The sequence below is a fragment of the Peromyscus californicus genome, unplaced genomic scaffold (assembly GCF_007827085.1).
Source record: "Peromyscus californicus insignis strain IS unplaced genomic scaffold, ASM782708v3 Scaffold_14__1_contigs__length_90479793_seg_2, whole genome shotgun sequence".
NCBI classification, from domain to species: domain Eukaryota; kingdom Metazoa; phylum Chordata; class Mammalia; order Rodentia; family Cricetidae; genus Peromyscus; species Peromyscus californicus.
Genome location: NW_026294436.1, coordinates 64066372 through 64092263, shown reverse-complemented (window position 1 = coordinate 64092263; position 25892 = coordinate 64066372). Strand labels below are relative to the sequence as shown.

The 25892-nt window shown below is 45.3% G+C and overlaps 1 protein-coding gene across 1 annotated transcript in view; it reads left to right on the top strand.

Moving 5' to 3' along the window:
* Nucleotides 1–7354: 7354 nt before the first annotated feature.
* Nucleotides 7355–25892, top strand: part of Smyd3 (SET and MYND domain containing 3) — a 582966-nt gene continuing 564428 nt past the window's right edge. Inside the window, exon 1 of the mRNA XM_052737779.1 lies at nucleotides 7355–7599. Coding sequence (XP_052593739.1) covers nucleotides 7436–7599 — 164 coding nt within the window. The 5' untranslated portion in view covers nucleotides 7355–7435. The remainder of the gene's footprint in view (nucleotides 7600–25892) is intronic.

Sequence of the window (25892 nt, the reverse complement as noted above, 5' to 3'; positions counted from 1 at the left end):
GTGAAGGGAGGGGAACCCATTTTGTTCTTTGCTTAGATAAAGAAAGTGAAGTATGAGTGCTGTTGTAAACATAGGCAAAGGATGACAAATTCATGCCTTGCAGGGGCTGTATTCGCTAAGAAACCTCAGTATCAGTTCAGGCAGAGTGGCAGGAAGGACCTGAGGACAATATCTGTATTAACTATTGTGAACAACTGCAGGAGAGAGAGGGATGGAGGAGAGTGGCAGAGGTCCCGGCTTGGAATCAGGAGACCAAAGCTGCAAATCACTGTGCTGCGGTGAGGCTTTGCACAGCAGATGTGAGCATTGTGGGAAACAGACGAGAACGTCAATAGGAAGGTGACAAAGGGGACAGCTCTAGGTCTGTGCACTGGGCTGAGCCGTATCAGCTGTAATCGAGTATTTAAAACTTGCAAATATAATTCTCCAGCTCTGGGAATGTAGCTCAGTTGCAGAGCACTTGCCCAGCACGCAGAGTCTCTGTGTTCTAGGACCAGAACTAGAAGAAATCATCAAAAAACCATAGAATTGGGGCTGGAGAGATTGCTCAGTGGTTAAGGTCATTATTGCTCTTACAGGGGACCTGGGTTTGGTTCCCAGCACCCACATGGTGCCTCATAACTACTCTAGTTTCAATTCTAGGGGGTCAGATTCCCACTTCTGACCTCTGTAGGCACCAGGCATGTATATCCTATATATAATATATAAATATACATATTGTGTAGGAAAAACACTCATACACATAAATAAATCTGGAAGTGGGGAGAACTTTCCCGAAGGAACAAGCTGTGGTCATAACCTCATGGTAATTCCAGTGCTGGAAGACAGAGAAGCAGAACAAGTTAATGCCAGCTTGGGCTATGTTGAGACACTCTCAGAAATTTATTTTTTATGTCTCGAGACAGGATTTCTCTGTGTAGCCCTGGCTGTCCTGGATCTCTCTCACAGAGATCTGCATGCCTCTGCCTCCCCAGTGCTGGGATGCTGAATTTTTTTTTCTATTTGGTTTTTTGGGGACAGGGTTTCTCTGTGTAACAGCCCTGGCTGTGCTGGAACTCACTCTATAGATCAGGCTGGCCTCCAATACAGAGATCTGCCTGCCTCTGCCTCCCAAATGCTGGGGTTAAAGGCGTGTGCCACCACCACCTGGCTGAAAATTTTTTTCAAGATGATAATGTCTGACTAGCCTGTTCATTTGGCTCCCTCAGATCTGATGAACTTATATATCGTTCAAATAAGTATCTAAGGTGTCACTTCTTGACCTTTTGCCTGAGGTCAAGTGGAGAAGCTGGGCTGATATCTCATGTTTTTCCATGTTGGAGAGACAGATCAGTGAGTTAATCCCTAGGAACTCACAGGGTGGCTAGCCTGGCATCTGCAGTGCTTCACAGGAGACTCTGTCTCAAACGAGGTGGAAAGCACAGGACTGACATCCCAGATTGTCTTCTGACCTCCACATACATGTCTTTCTGGTACATATCCCTGAGTAAGCATGCATCAACCATGCAGGCATGCATGCACATGTATAGAGATTAAAAGGAAAAAAATTTTGTTTTCTCTCTCTCTCTTTTCTGAAACAAGGTTTCTCTTTGTGGCTATCCTGGAACTGGCTCTGAGAGTAAAGGTGTGTGCCACCACTGCCCAGCTCAAAAGAAAACTGTTTCACCTAGGGTAGTTGAAAGTTTTCCTGTGTTTCACCTGGTCCCTCAACTGCTCAGACACAAGTAAACACACAGAGGCTTATATTATTATTAATTGCATGGCCATGGCCTATGGCTCAAGCTTCTTGCTAGCTATCTCTTATAACTAAACCCAGCCCATTTCTATTAATCTATATGTCGCCACATGTTCCATGGCTTTACCTGTGTGACATTACATGCTGCTCCCTGGATGGTGGGATGGCATCTCCCCCACCTCTCCTTTTTCCTTTCACTATCTCCCTTTGATTTTTCTGCCTGGCTCCATCCTGCCTTGCCATAGGCTAATGCAGCTTTGTTTATCAACCAATCAGAGCAACACATTCACAGCATACAGAAAGACATCCCACAGCAACCTAGGAAAATGAAATAGCTGTTCACACATTTTTTTTTTTTCTTAGCTAGGATCAAGGTGCTGAAAGTCGTTAAGAGAACTAAAGGCTTGCATCATTTCAGGAGGAGACTCCTTCAGTTGTATTTAATGATACTTTGGTTTGCTTGGGAAAGGCCCATAATTGTACACTCATAAAATAAACGATGCAGCCAGAAGTGGTGGCTCATGCCTGTAATCTCTCAACAAGGTAGGTGCTTTAGTTAGGGTTACTATTGCTGCAATGAAACACCATAACCAAAAGCGAGTTGGGGAAGAAAGGGTTCTTTTGGCTTACATTTCCACATCATAGTCCATCATTGAAGTAAGTTAGGACAGGAACTCAAGCAAGGCAGAAACCTGGAGACAGGAGCTGATGCAGAGGTCATGGGGGGAGGTGCTGCTTACTGGCTTGCTCCTCATGATTTGCTTAGCCTGCTTTCTTATAGAACCCAGGACCACCAGTCCGGGGATGGCACCATCCACAATAGCATGGGCCCTCCCCCATCAATCACTAATTAAGAAAATGCCTTACAGACAGATTTTTTTCTTTCTGGTTTTTTTTTTTTTTTTTGAGACAGGGTTTCTCTGTGTAGTTTTGGTGCCTTTCCTGGAACTCACTCTGTAGCCCAGGCTGGCCTCGAACTCACAGAGATCCACCTGGCTCTGCCTCCTGAGTGCTGGGATTAAAGGCGTGCGCCACCACCGCCCGGCCAGACAGATTTTATGGGGGAATTTTTCTTCATTGAGGCTCCCTCCTTTCAGATGACTCTAGCTTGTGTCAAGTTGACAAAAAACTAGCCAGCATAGTAGGTAAGCCTAGGAATAGTTTGGCAACCTGGGTTCCTGCTTGGCTAGAGCTACACACGTGCACTTTTCCCAAAAATGCTCTTAGCAGCTAGAGAGACCTACTTACATTGCTGTGCACATGCACACCTCTCCAAACAAAGCAACAGGTTGCTCTGACCTTCTCCTAGCTGCCTGTTAGTGTTGACAGCCTTTGGAAGGTGGGTCCTCATAGAAGGAAGTTAAGTCATTGGAAGTGTGCCCTCAAAGGGGATATTAGGATTCTGGTCCATTCTCTTTCACCTGGCTGCTATGAAGTGAGGACTTTGCCTCCTAAGTGCTGGGATTACAAGTGTGTGATGTCATGCCCAGTTTATTTGCGAAATTCTAAAGCTTCTAGACAAGAAAGTTTTTCCTTGGCCCTCTGTCTAAGGAAAAGCTGGAGAATGAAAGTTAACATGGGGAAGCTGATACAGAAAAGGAGAGAGAGAGAGAGAGAGAGAGAGAGAGAGAGAGAGAGAGAGAGAGAGACAGAGAGACAGAGAGAGACAGAGACAGAGAGAGAGAGAGACTGAGCACGGCATAGGCTTTTGAAACCTCAGAGCCCACCCCCAGTGACATACCTCCTCCAACACGACCACATCCACTACAACAAGGCCACTCTTCCCAATCCTTCCCAAACAGTTCCACTAACTGGGGCCCAAGCCTGCAAACATATGAGCCTAACACAAGTTTACATGTTTTTTAAAGATTTATTTATTTATTATGTATACAGTGTTCTGCCTACATGCATGCTTGCAGGCCAGAAGAGGGCACAAGATCTCATTACAGATGATTGTGAGCCACCATGTGGTTGCTGGGAATTGAACTCAGGACCTCTGGAAGAACAGCCAGTGCTCTTAACCCCTGAGCCATCTCTCCTGCCCCAGGTTTACATTTTTAAATCACTGTAAGAAGAGAGTAATTGGGACTAGAGAAATGGCTTGATGAAGAGCACTGGCTGCTCTTTCAGAGAATCCAGGTTCAATTCCCGGCACCCACATGGCAGCTCTGTAACTCCAGTCCCACAGGATCCAATGCCCTCTTCTTACCTCAGAAGACACTGCACACACATGGCACACACACACACACACACACACACACACACACACATATATATATATATATATATATATATATATATATATATATATATGAGGCAAAACACTCCCCCATAATAAAAGTAAATTAAATGTTCAAAAAGTTTTAAAAAGAGAGTAAAAAAAGGTAATAATTACTAAAATTAGCATTACTGATGGCATTACTGATGACTTTTAAACTACAAAACTGAAACTTAAGATTATTAAAAAATGAAGAATCTGGTGTTTCATGTGCAGTTAATAAACGATACATCATTGTAAAATTTAAAGAAAATATTTTAGCTTCCTGAGAAGGTATATCAAAAAGTTTTAAAATAATTCAGTAATTCTTAGTTAACTGTTCACTCAGTTTATTACTCACATTGCTGGCTGATTCTATACTAAACATTTATAGCTACTATTTAATTTACTTCTTGCTAATAAAATAGTGAATTAAACTTACAGTTAGGGTTTATGGGGTGCTGTGGAATGTCTTGCTGTGAATATGTGTGGCTCCCATTGGATAATAGATAAAGCTGTTTTGGCCAATGGCAAGAAAGCTTACAGCCAGGTGGGAAATCCAAGCAGAAATACAGAGAGAAGAAAGTCAGAATTGGGAGAGACGCCAGCCACCACTGCCAAAGGAGCAACAAGATGCCAGCAGACCGATAACATAAAGGTGGCGCACGCCTTTAATCTCAGCACTAGGGAGGTAGAGGCAGGTGGATCTCTGTGAGTTCGAGGCCAGTCTGGTCTACAGGACAAGTTCCAGGATAGCCAAGGCTACACAGAGAAACCCTGTCTCAAAAAAACAAAAAACAAAAAACAAAAAACAAACAAGCAATAATCCACTCCCAGCCTTCTGGGTGGGAAAACAGGTATTTTATCTCTTTTACTGAGAAGAAGCCCCTCTTTGTTTAACATTCCTGGTTTCCCTATTGATCTGTGGGCACAAGGACCTTTGTGTCCCCAACAATCAAGTACACACATTTCATTGTCTGTCCAGTCCCACTGTGCATTTCCCTAACTTTTCATTGTTTTGAACAGAAACTCCACCCCCATTTGCTGCTTTCGTGACCTTCCTCTCTCCGTCCCAGCTCCCACCCCAAGTGCCATTGTACTAGGTCTCTGCATTTGTCTGGTCTGCTTCGTCACACTTGTCCTTTGCATCCGATGTATTTTACCTCATATCATGTTTTCAAGGCTTCTCTTTCATGCCACATATGTTGGGGATTTCATCACTTACAATTTCATTACATTTATTTTTTGTGTGAGAGACTGTGTATGGGGGCCACAGGACCCTCTTGTGGCAAGTCGGTTCTCTCTACTCTGTGGGTCTCGGGGACAGCGCGTAGGCAGTCAGAATTGGCTGTAACACTTTACCTGCTGAGTTATCTAGCTGGCTCAGAATTTCATTCCTTTTAAAGACAGGATAATATTCTTGCATGTTCGTGTACCACGTTTTCTCTCTCCATACCTCTGCCGATGGACATTTGGTTTGCTCTACTTTTGCTTCTGTGAATAATACTGCTGTGCTGTGGACATGGATGGAAATGCATCCATTTGAGTCTTTGCTTTCATTTATTTGGTATAACGAGACTGTTGCTCAGTAAAATGGTACATGGGTTGGAGGTGGCATTCCTCTAACCCATAGAGCAATTGTGCCTGTCAAGTACAAAGCCCTGAGTTCAATCCTCGGCATAAAAAGGCCACAAAACAATACAGGTTCAAGTATAAAAGTGAATGTTTGGGTTGAGAATAGAAATCACATCAAACATTAAAAAGTGTGTAGGATAAACCACATTATCATGTCTGTTGTAAGTGGTCAGGTCTTATTAACTATTACTGAGGAATTATGGGGGGCTTCCCTGCCATTTCTAAGAGGCAGACATGTAGAGATTTTAAAGGTGAGATGACTCCCCCTGCCTCAACATTGTATTAAGAAAAGTCACACAGTAACGTTAAAGAATTTGTAGTGAACTACTTATAACAAATCAAACTCAGGACATACAAAGTCCTGGGTTCTATTCCCAGCACCAAGCCCAGTGCGATAAAGCCATTCAAATCACCAGCCAGATCACAAACCAGTGGATACACAGGTAAGTGAAAAAGTGATGGGCTGGTGATATGGCTCAGGGGTATCAGTGAGACCCTCTCCACAGCACTGTCTTCCAACTTCTACACACACACCTAGGCATGCATTCACTCACACTCATGGACACATGTCACAGACACACACTAACTCAATAATAAAGTTAAAATTTACTTCCTAAAAAAGTGAGTATTGCTGGGAATGGTGGCCCATGCCTTTGATCAGGCAGGGGCAGGGGCAGGGCAGAGGTAGATCTCTGTGAATCCCAAGCTGGCCTGTGATCAGGCAGGGGCAGGGGCAGGGCAGAGGCAGATCTCTGTGAATCCCAAGCTGGCCTGCTTTACACAGAGTTGCAGGTCAGCCAGGGTGACATCGCGAGATGTGGCCATAAACAAATCAACAGAGTTTTCGAATTAAAGTAAGAAATCACTAATAGAAAAAAATAGTTTGAACAGGATTTGTCTGTTACTGAGGCTAGTCTTCAACTTGTGGGGCTCCAGGATTGCCAGGAGGCCTGGAGAAGTGTGCACAAGATCCTTTGGTGGGCAGGCGTAACAGGGCACACCGTTAATCTCAACCCTCAAGGCAGTGGCAGGTGGATCTCTGTGAGTTCAGGGCCTGCCTGGTCTACACAGAGTTCCAGGACAGTCAGAGCTACATAAAAGAGAGATCTTGTCTTAAAAAAAAAAATTCTATGGTGTGGTGTAGGTAACAGCTGTTCATGCATCAGACCTCTATTGCTGGGAGATTTTACACCCATAATCCTGGTACTCAAGAGGTGGAGAATAAAGACCTCCTGAGTTCAAGACCTGACTGCAACATACTTTCAAACAGTTCGACAAACATTTCTCTGAAATGGTTCATCAATAATATGGGCACACACACATACAGATGGTGTGATTCGAAACATCAAATGCTAAGAACTGTTCATCTAGGTGGTGAATATGCAGGTCACGACCATGATCCTATCAACTTTTCTCTATGCATTAAAATTAGCATAATAAGTAGGGCGTGGTGGAGTGCACCTTGAATTCCAGAACTGAGGAGGCTGAGGCAGGCAGAGCCCTGTGAGTTCTAAAGAGAGAGGGTCCTTGGTCAATATGGGGAGTTCCAGAACAGCTTATGCTACACACATTGAGACTCTGTCTCAAAAGAAAAAAAGAAAGAAAAGAAAAAAGAAATCGCACTATAAAATACGAGAAGACAGCACTCTCAGATTGTATTAGGCCCTTCTGCGCATGCTCACAGGACCTGCAAGCGTTCGTCCCCGCCCCCTGGTGTACGCAAGCGCAGGACGCAGGCGCGCAGTCAGAAAACACGAGTCTGGAGCTGAGGGACGCCGTGCGGGTCTGAGGTGCAGATCTGTGGAAGGATGGAGCCACTGAAGGTGGAAAAGTTCAAGACCGCCGACCGGGGAAATGGGCTGCGTGCTGTGGTCTCACTACGCCCCGGGGAGCTGCTCTTCCGCTCTGACCCTTTGGCGTACACTGTGTGCAAGGGGAGTCGTGGCGTAGTCTGCGATCGCTGTCTCCTGGGGTACGTACGGAGCCCGAACCTGGGGTGCGTGGCTCTGCGGGTGGCTATGGACCTCTCGGGGTCGGCTCTGTGGGGTGCCTGCAGCACCACCCCGGGCCGCAGCAGGATTTGGGGGAGCCAGTGGTGCAGATGAAGGAGAAGCGTTGGGCAGTAGATAATTTTGCTAGGGAACAAAACATCCATACCTTGTGCAACGAGCTTCATCGGTTGTGGAAATAAGAAGTGGCAAGGGGTGGGTGGGTGGGTGTGGGAAGGGGCAGGGGTGTGTACGTCAGGTTCAGAACTGAGGCCCCACCTGACCAGTCTTGCGGAAGGAGGGAGAAGCCTGCTGTTTTTGGTGCACTTCGATGGTCCGGGTTTTGTGTGGCTTAGGCATAGGAAGATGAGTAAGACATCCTTAAAGAGCCGATCAAATGAGAATTACGGAGTAACAAGAGAGCAGAATACAGATGCAAACAATGTACTCTTAGCAGCGTAAGATACGGAGGATTCACGGTGTGCTTCTCCATGTAGTGGTTGCGCGGATAAATGTAATTCACGACCAATGTGTAGATGCAACAGTTTATGTGAGTGTTTTGGAAGTCTGGAAGCACAGTATCAAGGTAAGGTGATTTACTATGTATAGAATTGTATAACATACATGCGTATTCATAGGATTTGTATTCCGTCAACACAAACCGGATTCCCACCATGCACTGGGGGTAAGGACTCTGAGATAGGTAGGTTGATTTTGTACTTGACTCCAGACTCATCAGTCTGTGGTTGGGGTGGATAGAGATGGGGGAGTAATCTAGCTTCTCCATTCATTCCACATCCCCCCACCCACCCCATGGTTTCTCTGTGTAGTCCTGGCTGCCCTTGTACTCACTCTGCAGACCAGCCTGTCTATCTGCCTCGACTTCCCAAAGGCAATGGCCATCACTATCCGACTTCCACAATGTTCTTGTTTGGTTTACAGTTGAAGACTTTGGTTTGCGTTTTAAAGTTAGCAGATAATAATCTTATTTGTTGTTTTCTGGTAATGATAGCAATGACATTCAGACACCACACACAGACACACAGACACACACACACACACACACACACACACACACACACACACACACACACTGTGATTTGTTGAGGAGAGAGCAGCTTGAAGTTAGTGGAGTTAAAGTAATTCATTCCTTGGCCTCAAACGTCACACACCTCTTCTCACAGACCCTTCATTATGTTGCACTTTGGAGTGAGTTCAGAGTGTGGGTGTACCGCACTCCATAGCAGAGGGCTTACCGCCTAAGTCCTGTACCATCAAGTGGTGAGGACAGTGTAGGCCTCCTCGTGGATACTGACTGCTGTGTTCTCCAGTGGGTGGAACAGAACATTTTGATCAGAAACAATGACAAATTAATAATGGACTTGGTCCATTATTATTATTATTATCATCATCATCATCATCATATCATCAGAGATGGTCTTTTTAAAATTTTTAATGGCTTATTGTTTTTATTTTATGTGCATTACTGTTTTGCATGCATGTATGTCTGTGTGCAGGTGTCATATCTCCTGGAACTGGAGTTACAGACAGTTGTGAGGCACCCTGTGGGTGCTGGGAATTGACCCAGGGTCCTCTGGAAGAGCAGCCGGTGCTCTTAACCACTGAGCCATCTCTTCAACCTGAGATTTTTTTTTTTTAATTTAAAAAAATTCTATGTGAATTTGTGTTTTGCTTGCATATTTGTCTATGTGAGGGTGTTGGACCCCCTGGAACTGGAGTTACAGACAGAGGTGAGCTGCCACGTGGGTGCTGGGAATTGAACCTGGGTCCTCTGGAAGAGCGGCCAATGCTCTTAGCCTCTGAGATCTCTCTAGCCCAAGAGTTGTTCTTTTTTAAAATTTTAAGTTTATTGACTTTTCTTATTGTACGAAATATTGGATTTCACTCTGACATTTTTGTACAACACGTATCATTGTTCTCAGAGCTGGTCTTGAGTCGTAAGCGACAAGAAATTGCCCATTTTCCAGAAGGAAGTGCATGAGCCTTTTATGGGCAGCCGGATTTACCATATTACATCATTACTTTTACCATTTTCCTTTCGAGAACCCTGGTGATTCAGCGACAAAAAGGAGTTTCTTGAAATGCTGTTGGGGAGTTCTCAGCACTGCCCGAAGGCTGGGAGAAACCTGAGGATTGGCAGGCACCAAGTCAGCTGCACAGCAGGGGTTGGGCTGGAGTCTGGGCAGGGCAGCTTCTTTGGCTCTGTAGTAAATGGATTCTGCTGCACATTTCACTAGCACCGCGGACAAGGGACCCTGCTGCTGCTGGCTGGGAAAATAATTATTGTTGGGGATCTGTTCACTTTGTTAGATCAGCTATGCTCAGGCCTGTTATGGAATATTACTTTAACTAGGCCAAGATGGGTTACACTTGTTTATGCTGCGTTTGTTTAACTTGTAAAGATGTGTTGCTTTGCCTGCCCAAGGCACCTGATTTGTCTAATAAAAAGCTGAACCGTCAATAGTTAGGTGGGGCTGGCGGGCAGAGAGAATACGTAGGAGGAGAGAAGAGAGGAGAGGAAGAGAAGGAGGGAGAAGGAGAGGGAGATGACTTGGACAGGCGCCAGCCAACCAGATACCGAGTCGGACATACAGAATGCAAGAAAGGTGAAAAGCCCTGAGGCAAAACGTAGATGAAGGGACACAGGTTAAAATAAGTTCTAAGAGCTAGTGGGACAAGCCTAAGCTAAGGCCGAGCATTCATAACTAACAAGAAATCTCCATGTCATGATTTGTGAGCTGGTTGATGGGCTCAAAGAAAGCCTGCTACACGGGTCGCTGCTTGTGTCTTAATTGACAGGAAAGTTGAGAAAGCATTGGTCTTGGTTAAAAGATGTACTCCCTGTTATAAACGAATGCCATGAATCCAAACAGATGCGTCCTTCATGCTGGTTCATAGATACTTGCTTATTAATTCTTTACACAGAACAGTGGATTTGTGCCTACTTTGGGTTGCCAGGTGGTAGGTATACCATAATTCACCGGCGTTGTAGCAGGCTCCTCGGGTAACACAGTCATTTCTGTGGTTGCCTAATTGAGAATCATTGCAGCCTGAAAATCTAGTTAGGGAAATGGTGGTACCTCCTTAGTGAGGTTTGCCGGCACTACTGAATGTTCATCTCTGCAGGGTAAGTTTCTGTTTTCCTTTCTTTGTATGTGAAGTTATGTATGTATGTATGTATGTATGTATGTATCCATCCATCCGTCCGTCCGTCCGTCCGTCCATCTATCCATCCATCCATCCATCCATCCATCCATCCATCCATCCATCATCACTTGTAAAACTCTTAAGTCTTGAATTGTTAAGTTTCTGTAGCCCTAATGCAGAGCGTACATAAGCTCTTATTTTGTTACATGAGTGTCGGGCAGAATTATTTTGCAAAATCTTTTTTTTTCTTGTTTTTTTGTTTTTTGTTTTTTTTTTTTGAGGCAGGGTTTCTCTCTATAGCCCTGGCTGTCCTGATAATCACCATGAGGACCAGGCTGGCCTCGAACTCACAGAGATCTGCCTGCCTTTGCCTCTCAAGTGCTGGGATTAAAGGCATGCTACCATACCTGGTAAACCTTTCTGTCTTTTATTTGAATTATTACACAACTATGTAATAACACATGGACTGTGTAGCATTTGGGGGGAGGGGATAAAAATAGAATAAAGGAACAGATATTATAATTACTTCATTAGTGTCCAGAAATTATTGTTAAAAATTCTGTTTGCTTTCCTTTGCATTTGATCAGTGCTTTGATTAGTACATATTTATGTATTATTTGTTTATTTTTAGACAGGATTTCCTATAGCTCATGATGGCTTGCTACTAGCTAGATTGACCTTGGACTCCTGATCTTGCTTCTAACTCCCAAGTGCTGGGATCATGGCAGGTACTAGTGTGTCTGGCTTTTTGTTGTTTTTGTTTTTTTTTTTAATGGAGAAACTTGAATCTGCCTCCTGACTTCCCTTGTTCTTTTCCTTAATGAATGCTTCTGGGTTTTCATGTAGTGAATGGAACAGTGAAGAAAGAGGCTGAGGGCATAGCTCCGAGTAGAGTGATTGCCTAGCAACCTGAAAAGAAAACGATGAGATTGTGAATCATTGCAATTGTGAATTGAGATCATTCGTATTGTTTTTTCTCTGCTGTTGTACACATTTTTAGTGTGCTGCTGCTACAAAAGATGGGTTGTAAAGTGAGCTGTGTTTACATTCAGCTTGTTCTGGTCAAATGCAGAATGTGAAATTTCACTTTAGGGTCTGGAGAAATGGCTCAGAGGCTACTAAGAGTACTTCCTGATCTTCCCAAGGACCCGGGTGTGATCCCCAGCCTCTGTGTCACTCGCAAACACTTGTAATCCCACCTCCTGGGGATCTGATTCCGCCTTCTGCTCTCTGCAGGTATCTGTTCACACACGGCGTACATACACATAGATACACATAAATGAAAATTCAAAACTCCGTCTTCAGACAGCACCGCTACAATCATCTTGTTTTTCTAGGTCTTCGTAACCTTTCTGCTCTAGCACACAAAGCACACAGCAGATGATGATTGTTTATGTGTTGAAGGACAGTATTCTGGGGATAGTTTAGAAACGACTAAGTTGCCTTCAGCTTCCATATCAATACCGTCTGTGGACAAACTCTTAACTGTTCCTTCTGTAGGTTAAAGAGCTTTCTGCCTCCCGGGAGGGAAGAGGAGGACTTGGAAGTGGGAAGGCCTTCCCTTTCTGCCTGTTGTGGATTGTGGAGAGAAGTGGGCAGACGTAGGGTAAACACATTATGGGAATTACATGCTCCTACTGTTCTCGTCTGGCCAACGTTCTGTGGTTATGGTGGGTGTTAAATGGACTGAGGGACAGGTAGTAATAGTACAGTAGTGGGCGTTCGAAAAGCTACTCCTTTTTCTCTTTATTTGGGATCTCTTTTCTTTTTCTGTAGTGCTGGGGGTGGAACCTAGGGCTTTACTCATGCTAGTGCTCTGCCGCCAAGCCACACCCCCAGCCCTGTTATTTAGAATCACGAGAAGAGATAGCCATGCAGGCCATAGCACACTGTGGTAGAAGGAAGTGGCTGGGTAGGGGAACACGTGGAGCAAGGGATTCCGAAGTGCTGTCTCACCACAGAGGTAGATGGAGGAGGTTAGTGGCTGAGTGAGGAGCAGGCGTCATGACAGAGGACTGTGGTTGTGGACTCTTAAGTCAGAACCATGGATACCGGGGATGGGAGTACAGTGATGTTCCCAAAGGATGAGATGGCCACTCCTGGCTGCAGAGAACAGTGAGGATTCAGATAGATACCAGCATCCGAGGCGTTGCTACACTGCATCCAGGGTGTCTTGGAAGACCTTGGGGAAAAACCCCTTCAAAGCAGCCCCTCATAGCAGTCAGTCCTGGTAAGGAGCTATGCTCAAAATCTGAATGTTAACGCTAAAAGACTGAGATGTTTGATACATTTAAAATTTCCTGGCTCTTTATTAGGGTAGATACGTAAGAAAAAGATGAGTTATAGAACAAAGCACATCATACTCAGGAGAAAACAAGGTAGCCACATTTGAGTTGAAATGTATGTGTTTAGGCCATTATGGCAATGGAGGAACATGGTTTTGTAAGACGGTGAAGTCTGTCTTGGCTGAGGACTGGACCTGACTGGAGACCAAGGGAGAATAGCTTCATGTCTTACGGTGGGCAGAGGCTCTGCAGAAGGCAGCAGCAGTGATTTCAAAGGGAAGAGACAAAGTCAGGCATAGTGTCACACTCCTTCAATCCCAGCATTCGGGAGATGCAAGCAGGTAGATCTCTGAGTTTAAGGCCAACCCAGTCATTGTAGCACATTCCAAGCCAGTCAGGGCTACTCAGTGAGACCCTATTTCAAAAACTAACTAAAACATTGAAATGGGCATTTTTTTTTTTTTTTTTTTTTGGTGCCAGAGAGATGGCTCAATGGTTAAGGGTGCTGGTTACTCTTCTAGAGGATCCTGGTTGGATTCCCAGCACCCACATGGTGGCTCACAACTGCCTGTAACTCCTGTTCCAGGGACTCTAATGCCATTTTCTGTCCTCTGCAGGCACTAGGCATGTGCATGCGATGCACGGACACACATGCAGGCAAAGCCCCCATACACATAAAAGAAATACATTTTAAAAAACTAAAAAAGGCCGGGTGGCGGCAGTGGTGGCGCACGCCTTTAATTCCCAGCACTCGGGAGGCAGAGGCAGGCGGATCTCTGTGAGTTCGAGGCCAGCCTGGTCTACAGAGCGAGATCCAGGACAGACACCAAAAAAACTACACAGAGAAACCCTGTCTCGAAAAACCAAAAAATGAAAATAAATAAATAAATAAAAATAAAAAAACTAAAAAAGAAGGCGTGAGACTGCCAAGGAAGTGGTTGCTAAGTGACTCGGATTTGGGAGGTTTGAAGTAGTTTCCTAGCAGAGAAGAAGGAGTTGCCTGCTGAAGTGTGTGCTTGATGTCAAGTGTCGTGGGACCACGAAAACTTGTTTTCCTTTGACCTCTGCACCCTTAGAGCAGTGCTTGTTGCCTGTCTCGGTAGCCAGCTGTTGGGCTCCGGGTGTCGCACTGACCCAGGAGTGTTGGGCGAGCGCGGTGGTGGGGAAGGGGAAGGAACTTGGGCTTGTCCGTCAGGGCAGGGGGAATGGCAGGTCTCAGCCTCCAAGCTAGGGAGAGGGGTCGTGAGCAAAGCGATGGGCTGTGAATGTGGCAGCAGTACAGGATCGAAGGCCGGTTTGTCGTTTAGGACAGGGGCTTACGTCACCCAAACTGGCCTGAACTCGACTGACATTGCACTTCTGGTCTTCTGGCCTCTACCTCCTGAGTGCTGGGATTTAAAGGTGTGTGTCTGACTAAAGAAAGGCCTTTTCATTTTTCTTTCTTTCTTTCTTTCTTTCTTTCTTTCTTTCTTTCTTTCTTTCTTTCTTTCTTTCTTTCTTTCTTTCTTTTCCTTCCTTCCTTCCTTCCTTCCTTCCTTCCTTCCTTCCTTCCTTCCTTCCTTCCTTCCTCTTTCTCTCTCTCTCTCTCTCTCTCTCTCTCCCTCCCTCCCTCCCTCCCTCCCTCTCTCTCTCTCTCTCTCTCTCTCTCTCTCTTTCTTTCTCTCTTTCTATGTTTCTGTGTGTGTATGTGTGGACGCCAGAAGACAACTTTGAGTGCACAGTCTCAGGCACTGTCCACATTCATTTTTTTTGAAACAGGGTCTCTCTTGCTGTCGGGGCTCACCAAGTAGACTAGGCTCCCCGGCAGCTTCTCTACCTGAGATGACAAGAATGTGCACCACACCTGGCTTCTTTTTAGGTAGGTCCTCAGGGATTGAACTCAGCTCTATACTTGTATAGCAAGCAGTTAACCAATTGAGCTGCTCTCTTCAGGCTGGTCGGGAACTCCAAACATACTGTATATAGGCTGACCTTGAACTCATGGACGGCCTGCCTCAGCTTCCCCAGGGCTGTAGGCCACAGCATCCTGCTCTTTTCAGTTTTTCTTTTTTAGTCACTGTTCTATTGCTGTGAAGAGACACATGACCAACGCACTCATAAAAGGAAACATTTAATTGTGGGCTTGTATACAGTTTCAGAGGGTTAGTTCATTATGGCAGGCAAAAGACAGGCATGGCGTTGGAGTAGTAGCTGAGAGCTTTACATCCTGATTCATAGGCAGCAGACAGGGTGTAAGAGAGAGACACACACAGAGACACACACACAGAGACACAGACACAGACACAGACACACACACACACACACATACACACACACACACACACACACACACACACACACACACACACACACACACACACACAAGACTGGGCCTGGCATGGGCTTTTGAAACCTCAAAACCCATCCCCAGTGACATACCTCTTCCAAGGACATGCCTACTCCCAGTCATTCATAATCAATACATCAACCTGGGACCAAGCATCCACATGTATCAATTAGCCTATGGTGGGGTGGGTATTCTCATTCAAACTACCACACTTTCCCTTTTTTTTTTTTTTCTGAGACAGTGTTTCTCTTTTTATATAGGCTAGAACTATTTAGCTGTTTTGAAATCAGGGCTTGAACATTCCTGGTAATAGCTCGTGGTTTAACTGAGGGTCAGAGACCCGGAATGAAATGAGGTGGAGGGACTGATGACTAGGTGGGTTGGAAAAGGACACTGTGGACATGACTTCAGGTTGTCTTCACAGATAGGAGTCATAATTCCTTTTGTTTTGATTGTTTTCCTTTGCAAGGAGGTTTGAGAAAGGGCCGTGTGGCTGAGTTCTGTGTGTGAATGCCACAGCAGAAGACACTCTTTTTTTTTTTTTTTTTTGGTTTTTCGAGACAGGGTTTTTCTGTGTAGCTTTGGAGCCTGTCCTGGAACTCGCTCTGTAGACCAGGCTGGCCTCGAACTCACAGAGATCCGCCTGCCTCTGCCTCCCGAGTGCTGGGATTAAAGGCGTGCACCACCACCACCTGGCCAGAAGACACTCTTAATCAGACAGGATGAAAACCTTTGGTCCATGTGATTGCCACAGCAGAGGACATTCTTTTTTTTTTTTTTAAGGTTTATTTATTTATTATGTATACAGTGTTCTGTCTGCATATACACCTGCAGGCCAGAAGAGGGCACCAGATCTTATTATGGATGGTTGTGAGCCATCATGTGGTTGCTGGGAATTGAACTCAGGACCTCGGGAAGAGCAGCCAGTGCTTTTAACCTCTGAGCCATCTCTCCAGCCCCCAGCATAGGACATTCTTAATCAGACAGGATGACCTGCTCTTCGGACAGCAGTAAGCTGTTCTCCATTTCCAGACTGTTTGAATCTTGTTTGGATGGCTCAAGAACAGAGTGACATGGGGCAGGGGTAGAGGATATTGCCTGGAAATCAGTATAGTACAGACTTCTCCAGTAGTAATTCTATCAGTAGAAATTAGTCCTTGCTCCCCCAAATGGTGAACCCTCATTGCCCCCCCCCCCCCCCCCCCCCCCCCCCCCCAGGACTGGCCAGCTACCTGCCGTCAGGTTTTTATTTTTTTCCCTTGTCATGGAGACTCAGATACCTGCTGTCAGGTTTTTTTTTTGTTTTGTTTTGTTTTGTTTTTTTTTGCCTTGTCATGGAGACTCAGATTTCTTCCCATTGGACTGCCTGTTTATTGCCTGCATTTGGATTTGCTCTTTGCTGTTGTTTCTGATGTCTGGAAATCTTCTGTAAGCTGTGGAATTCTTGTTTGCCTCTGATCTTCATATGATGGGACTCAAAGTAGCCAGGTAAAGCCTGTGATTGTGACTGCACTTCATGTATGCTATCTTTTGAGGCAGCCCTTTTACATGCCTAAAAATTATTAAAATAGGTTCAGTAGGAAGATTTAAAAAAGCTGCTGAGGACAATGGCAAGTTTGTTTTTGAGACAAGGTCTATGGCCTAAGCGGGCTTCGAACTCACCATGTAGCCAATGATGACTTTGAGCTACTGATCCTCTGGCTGGCCCCTCCCAAGTATTGGTAACACAGGCATAGACCACCATATTTGGCATCAAAGGTTTTGTTTATGTGGGTCTTATCTATTGATATTTACAGCATAAAGAAATTAAAACTGGGATGGCTAGGGCTACACAGAGAAACCCTGTCTTGAAAACAAACAACAAAAAATTAAAACTGAAATATTGCAAAATAATTATTGAAACATACTAATTTGAAACAAACTGCATTTATTTATTTTCCACTTTGGAGTCAGATGCACTACTATGTAGCAAGGTCCTCTGATGCTGACTGGGTAGTCCAGGCTGGCCTTGAACTTGAAACACCCTCCTGCTTTCAGCCTCTTGAGTGTTGGGATCATAGACATGAGGCTCCCACCCCAGCTCATTCTCAGCAGGAACTAACAGTTGTGTTTTAGATTTTATTTTATTTTTTTTGATACCAGGTTTTATACAGTTCAAAGTTAGTCTCAAACTCTCTAGCTGCGGATGTCCTTGACCTCACCATCCTGCTCCTGACTCCCCATATCCCAGGGCTGGGCTCACAGGCCTTTGCCATCAGTGGGCTTGTGACAAACATTTTTTCCTGCTTCAACCTTTGGAGTCCCAGGTTTACAGGTATTGTGCTGGCCAGACAGGTGGATCTCTGATGTTCGAGGCCAGCCTGATCTATAAAGTGAGTTCTAGGACATCTAGGGCAACACAGAGAAACCCTGTCTCTGGGTGGGGTGTTGGGGTTGGGGGAGAGAACAGCATTGTTGAGGTGAAATCTTCTGAGAAGTGTTTCCTCAGAGTCAGTTCACAGAAGCTGTATTCCAGAGGAAGCCAAGGTTGTACCTTGTGCTCACACCTGAAGTTGGGAGTGTAAGAGTCACCCATGTAAAACTGGTTTTAAAGATAAAGGGGTCATGGGAAGCAGCTGAGGCTTGGCACTGATAAATCTATAAATGGACCTTGGTATATAAGAGGTTAAAAGTGGGGGGGGTTGCTGACTCAGCGGTTAAGTGCACTTGCTCTTGTAGAGGACTTGGGTTCAATTCCCAGCACCCATGTGGGGGCTCTCAAACATCTGTAACTCCATTGCCAGGGGATCAGATGCCCACTTCTGACCTCTGTGGGCACCAGGTACACATGTGCTGTACAGACATACATGCAGGCAAAACACCCATATATGTAGACTCAAAATAAATGACTCTTTGAAAAGAGAGAGAGAGAGAGATGCCCCCCGTTGGCCCAGAATATACTGGATGAAGAAAAGTTACCAAGAAGCAGTTTAAATAATTATATAATTTGTGTGTGCACACTTGTGCCGTGGTGGTCAAGGACGATTTGTGGGTGTTAGTTTTCTTGTTCCACTATGTGGCTCTTAGAGATCAAATTCAGATGGCCAGCTTGGTGGCAAGGGCCTTTATTTGCTTAGTCATTTCATTGATGATAAGAAGCAGTGTGACTGCAGTTGGGTGAACATGGGCATTAAAGGAGATGGGCATTAAAGGAGACGGGCATGTAGGAAAAGGACAGTAGTAGCCTCCCAAGTATGGCTGTGGGCTCCTCAAAAGAACTGAGATGCCTCTCTCCCTTAGTTTTACTGTCTGAATAACTGTCAGGCTTTGAAACTTTGGCTAATCTGGTGGGTTAGAAGTGCATTAAATATAGTTTTCATTTTTTAAGAGCATGTGTGTATGTTTTCATGTGTGTGTCCATGTGTAGGCAATAAGGTTATCCTCAGTAATACTGCCCACTTCCTTTGAGATGGTCTCTGTTGACCAACTAGGCTGTGCTGGCTGGCCAGCTAGCCCTAGGCATCCTCTTAACTCTGCCTTCCCAGCACTGGGATTACAAGTACGTGCCACCATAGAATGTGTTCTGGATCCTGCTGCTCAAATCAGCCTATTAGTATACCCATCTCGATGAACGCAGCTTCTTCCAGCATTTCCTTCCTCTCACCCTTATCTGATCATTTCCGTAAGGATCCCCCGAAGGTTTTGTTGATGTAAGTTGACTAAATATTGCAACGCCCCCTTTTTCTTTTATTTGCCTGCTGGGAATGGAGTCAGAACTTGTGCACGCAGGAAAGTGCTCCACCATGGAGCTGCACCCAGAGTATGTCCAGCACCTCCTCACGATTCACACCTTGTGTCTTTGGTGCCTTCTGAGGAGCATGGGCGTAGATGTAGAAGCATTGGCAGGTGGGGAGGGTAATGCCTGAGAGCTACAGAGCACTCGCCCAGGAGATGCTCTGAGAGGTTTTACAGGCGCAGGAAGATCAACCTCTTCAGAGAACCCACACAGAGGAATTTAAGGGGTTAGAGTACAGGGTTGTGTGGACATCTTCCCAAGTGTTTGCACCCCAATTTAGTCTTACAGTCTATCTTTATATATGAGATAGCTGGAAATTCATTGTGCTTTTAATTCAATTCTTGATGCCCTAGGTGATGGTCTGTGGGTCAACAGCATCAGCATCAGCAGGGAGCTTGTCACCCATGTGCCATTTTAGGCTCTAACATACACTGAATCAGAATATGCATTCTATGTATATGGTTTCAAGATAGCTCTGTAACTTGTTTGCACATTAAACTAAGGCGAGCTGATTTCTGTACTTTTAAAATTCTTAGCAACATGATTATTTGATAGCTACTTATTCTGAGAATAGTTGAAGACTATGATTTGATTTTTACACATAACCTACATATCCCACATCTAAAGTTGGTACACATCAAATTTTAGACTTCCTGTTCTTAATTAAATAGAGGCAGAGCTCCCTCTGGTGGACAATAGGAAGAAAAGCACACAAATACTTTGCTGGAAAAAAAGCAATTTAAGTTTTCAGCTATTAAAGTGTATTCCCTGAGCCTGCCATGGTGGCTCATACCTGTATTCCTAGCGCTTGGGATGCTAAGGCAGAAAGATTACTGCAAGTATGTGGGCAGCTACCCACCCCAACCCACCCCCCAAAACCCAGACTAACAAAAAGAAAACCATAGCCACCCTCCCATCTTACGAACTGGGTTTGACTTTGGTAGAACCATTGGTGAGCACGTAGGATCCCTGATTCAATCCACAGCATTGTGCACCCACAAGAAAAGTCCCTAATTTAAAATGAACAACAAAAGAACCCCCAAACTAAAAAACACCCAGACATCACTCACCATAAAGAAAGACCATGGTAGGTTTCTGTGGTAAAGGTAGATTATTAACAGTAGCCATGTTTTCAGAATTAAAGTCCAACCAGTGTTTGGTACTTGGTCATGTTTGAACTTGGTGTGATCTGGGGGAAATAATTTTCTTGTCTCTCTCTTTACAATGGGGTTTATTGTCGTGAAGGTTTTTTTTTCTCCCTTCCTCTCCTTCCACCGTGTGTCTGGGGATTGAACTTAGGTCATCAGGCCAGCAGCAAGTGCTTCTCCCTTGAGCATTCCTGCCATTCCCTGGTTTTGGTTTTTATGAGGTAGGGTTTCACTGCCTAGGCATTCAGACTACCACATTGTGTGTGTGCCATAGCACTTGGGGAAGTCAGAGGACAGCTTGGAGATGCCCGGTCTCTAACTCATTACTCAAGCTTGTTGGCAGCATCCTTTTTCCTCAGGGCCATCTTGCCAGATTTATTTTTATGTTCATTGGTGTTTTACTTGCATATAGGTCTGTGTGATGGTGTCAGAAGCCATGGAACTGGAGTTGCAGACAGTTGTGAGCTGCTGTGTGGGTGCTGGGAATTGAACCTAGGTCCCTAGGTCCTCTGGAAGAGCAGCCCAGGTTCACTCTGTAGATGATGATGATGACATGCTCTTCCTGTTCCCCGCCCCGCCAAGGGCTGGGACTACAAACTTACAGCGCCACATGTGGCTTCGTAAGGATTTTTGAGTGAAAATACGAAATGCCCAAAGTGATAGCAGATTGGTGCTGATTTGTATGAAATGATGTGATCGGGAAGATGTGTAAAGATGGTGTCATGGGCCTATGAGGATGCTGGACTAAAGTTTATCAAATTGTGCAAACAGGCAAATTGTATACTATGTGAATTATTGGTCAATAAAGATTTTATAAAACGTAAAAAAAAAAAGACTGGAGATGTTTCCCAATGGTTTTGAAGTGCAGGGAGGCGGGGCTAGGGGTGAGCAGCCAGAGCCTGTGGGAGAAGGTTTCACCTGGGTGTCTGGATTAGAGGTCCAGGAAGGCAGGAGGTGCGGGCTGGTGTGGAGGTGTGGCTGAGATCCCCAGGTATAGTAATTTAGGCAGCAGGAAGAGTCCTGCTGAGGATCGTACCTACAGGAGACTGTGAGGCGGTAATACTTTAGTGAAAACTAATAGTCCCCTCCCTCCTTTTTCTTGGCCTAAATTTTACTATGGATGAATCAGGTAAGTGATTTAATCTGAGTCTTCATTAACATTTTTGGTTTTTCAAGACAGGGTCTCTCAGTGTAGTCTTGGCTGTCCAGAAACTCGCTCTGTAGACCAGGCTGCCCTTGAACTCACATAGATCTGCCTACCCTCCCTCTGCCTCCCAAGTGCTGGCATAAAAGGCGTGTGACCTTTTTTTTTTTAGGAAATGAGGAAATAAGGATGTTTGAAATGGGGTGATTTAATGGTTTTTTTTTTATTGAAACATTCTATAGCTCCCTTACTGCCCCCAGTACAGAGGATTAAGTCCGTGGCAGGCATGTGCCCTCCAAACTGGGCTCTGTCCCCAGCCATACTGTCTGCACTTCTCGAGGCCATTGCTGTGTTTGCTCCCAGTATGGCTGCCTTGTTCCCTTCTTAAATGACGACAACAACAGCGACAGCTTTGTTCAGGCGTAATTCAAATGCTCTGTCTTCTACTCATTTAAAGGGCCATAAACTAAATTTTACCATTTTACCTATTTTAATTAAAAAAAGATTTGCTTATTTTATATGTATAGGTGTTTTGCCTGCATGTATGTATATGTATCACATGCATGCCTGGTGCCTGGGAAAGTCAGCAGGGAGGGGTTCAGATCTCCTGGCAGGAGTTATAGATGTTTGTGAGCCACTCTGGGTGCTGGGTATCAAACTTGAGTCCTTTGCAAGGGCAGCAAGTCCTTAACCACTGAGTCCTCTTTCCAACCCCACATTTTACCCATTTTTAAGTGCATGTTCAGTGATGTTAAACTACATTTAAAATGTTAGACAGCCTGGCTGCAGTTGTAGCTCAGTTGGTAGAGTGCTTTCCTAGCATACACACGGATTCCTGGGTTCGATCCTCAGCACTGCAGCTGCGCTTGGTGGGATACAACTGTTATTTTAGCACCCAGCAGAGAGAGGCAGGTTTAGAAGTTCAAGTCATCCTCCATTACACACGAGACACTGTCTTAAAATGTTCGGCGACTACCACCATAACCAACCAGAAAATTCTCATCACTTTCAGAAGTCATGCATGTTAAGATTTTCTTCCGACTCCACTCAAGGAAATGCTGTGATTGAACTTAGGCTCTTGACTACCTCCATGATCTATCTGCCTTGTGATTTCACAGAGCCACCCAGAAGTCACTCCCTGTTCAAAGGGACGCCTTACAGTGCTGATCCACTAGGTGGCAATGTGGGAGCAGCAGGCAGGACAAGTGTTGAGACTCCATCTCCAGAAACAAGACTGCACATCAACCCCTCTGTGAACAGCCTGGTTATGTTCCCATCCTCTGTTTACTTCAGTCCCGCCTGGCCCTGCAGCCTCTCAGACCCAAGTAAACACACAGAGGCTTACAACTGTGTGGCCTAATGGCTCAGGCTTCTCGCTAGCTAGCTCTTATATCTTAAATTAACCCATTTCTATTAATCTATGTTTTACCACATTTTCTGTGGCTTTACTGGCCTGCTGGCATTTTGCTTCTCCTTGGGCAGCAGGCTGGTGTCTCTTCTGCCTCTCCTTTCTTCTCCCTGTCTCTCTCTTGGATTTTCCGCCTGGCTATAACCTGACTCGCCATAGGCAGCTTCTTTATTCACCAGTCATAGCAACACATATTCACAGCATACAGAAAAACCTCCCACAGCACCATAGATTGAAAGTCGTCTACATGGGGATTTTGCTAACGTAGAGTAGCCTTTCCCACTTGCTTCTGTCTCCCATTTATGTAAACCAACCTGAAAATTCCTGTGACAGGTGTAGTGATATCTGTCATCCCAGCATTTGGGAGGCAGAGGCAGGAGGACCACCAGTTCTAGACCAGCTTAGGATCCATAGAGAGGTAAGACCACATCTCAGACGAGTTCTGGTTTTTGTGACTTGTTAAATATGGTGACTATTTTGTCTTCTTTTATTTTAAAAATTATGTGTATGTTGTGTGTGTACACATGTGTGCAGGTACCCCTTAAGGCCAGAGGGGCCCATTGCAGACCCTGGAACTGGAGTCATGGGTGGTTGGGAGCCTGACATGAACTTGGGTCGTCTATAAGAGCAGGAAGCGCTCTTCGCTGCTGAACCATCTCCCAGACCCCTGTTACCCCTGGAACTGCTGCTGTATCTGGGAATCACTTGCTTTGAACCCACTCTCCCTCTTATTTCTGTTTGCCTTTCTGCCCCGTGCCTCCTACAGTCACTGCTTCTCCTTTGTCCTCCCAGGCTCCAGCCATGGCCGCGGTCTAAGGCAGTGATTCTCAGCATTGGCTGTGGATTGGAGTCTTTCGGGAAATGCTTAAGCTCCTTGATGCTTGGGCTACTTACTAAATCAGAATCTTAAGGTGGTACCTAGACATCGTACTTTTCAGTTCTCTAATTGCCTACTGAATATTTTTATCTCTTATTCAGTCTGTAAATGAAAGAATGAACGTAACTGGATAGATTCTGAGTTCATAGCATTTCACTTAGATGCTGTCCGCTCTCCCAGGTGGTGCATGCGTCCCTCCTCTCTGTCTCTCTCTCTCTCCCTCTGGGCACACATGTGACACAGTACACATGGAGAGGTTGAGAACAACTTTTGGGAGTCCATTTTCTCCTTCCACTGGTCAGGAGCTCAAACTCAGGATGTCAGGGTTATGCCACAAGCTCTTTTAAGCTATCTCATTGGCCCTTCTCCATCTTATTTACTTATTTTTGAAATTGTTTTACTTGTTTTTATTCATTTATTTGTGTATGTGTGCACGCTTCACCGTACATGTGAAAGTCTGGAAAATGTGTGGGTGCTGGTTCTTTCCTTGAACCATGTGAGTTCTGGTGATCAAACTCAGGCCGTCAGGCTTGCTTGCAAGCGTCTCTGGCTGCTGAGCCATCTGGCCAGCTCCCTCTCATTCTGCAGTCTCCCCCACCCCCTTCTGTTTCCATGTGTCCAGTGTGTTGGAATCGCAGGTGTGTGCTGCTGCTGGCCTTGGCTTTTACATGGGTTCTGGGAATTGAACCCAGATCCCCATGCGTGCATAGCAAGTACTTTACTAAGGAAGCCAATTCCTCAGGCAACCCCCACCACCCCCATTTCTCTCCCTTTCTCTTAAATTGACCATTACTCATCCTTTTCATTCTTACTTGGGAATGTCACACATTCCATCTCTCCATTTCCATTGCCGCTGCCCTAAAAGGAACTTTCACTCTGGCTGGTGACCTCTCTCCGGGGGCCATGTAGGAGCTCAGTTACAGTTGAACAGAGCTGGGTGTACGGTTTACTGCAGGAGAGAATCCACAAACCTCGGGGAATCGGTGAGATGGTTCAGAATCTGTTAGAAGGGGTTCATTGTGGGAGTTGTCTTCAGTTAGGTAGTTTTGAGAGATCTCAAAAAAAAAAGAAAGAAAGGGCATTGCCTTGGTTGGGTGTGGTCAAGAAATGACAGTGATTCTATGATTTGATGTCTTGGAATAGTTTATCTTATTGCCCAGAGGAGTCATTGAGGCTAAAACTGTGATTCGTAAAGAAACAGCAGTCACAAACAGTTCTGATGGGGCATGCTGGATTGTTCTTGGGTCTTGGACAGTGTTCATGTTTTGTCTATGTCCAGACATGATTACAGTGTGGCCAGGCCTGTTACCAGTGTGCTGGTAATTGTTTCTGTTTAACTGGAGGACCCCGTAGCCTCCATGCAAGGGCTTGGCCAGTTTGAAGGCCCACTTGCTACCCAGTGTCGTGAGCCCTGTTTATTGACGTCAGCGACAGCTCTTCTAGAGCTGTTTCTCAATGGATTGTGGATTTACAGAGCCACCCTATGACAGTCTATTCTGACAAGTACTTCCATGTGCTGAATGTCTTTTTTAGGATTGATTCCTACCTCAGGAAACACAGATCGTGGTCCTGGGCTCAACTGCATTTCCCTCACATGCTTCGTTTTTGCCAGTTCGCTCAGTGACTTTGAACCGGTCAACCTTCTTTACACGTGGGCGTCCCCTTGCGTTACCTTCTCAACTGGATCCATGACGTAGGCTAAGCCACTTAACTGCATTTGCCTTTGTCTCCTCGCCCTTAACCCTGTACCTTAATGGTTACTCTGAGGACTATCATAACCCTGGAAATGTCTGGTATACACTAGGACTTCATAAACAGCTGTTCTTGCTTGACTTAGGACTCACTGACTTCCTTCGACTCTGTGTGGCATTTTGGGTCATAAAACATAATCCAGGCCTTCCTGTGGTTACTGTTCCAGCTTGAATGTGAAATGCTCTCCAGTCTTATGTGCTTGAAGACTTCCTTGGTCCTTGGTTGGCAGCACTGTTCTAGAACCTTTGAATGGAAGGCCTACCTGGTGGAGTTTGCCACTGATGCTGGGCCATCAGAGTTGCGCCCCCCGGCCCTGTTTCCTGGTTCGTCTTTTTCCAAACTGTGGGCTTTGCTCCACATGCCCCACAGCCACCTACCGAGTGCCTCCTGCTGC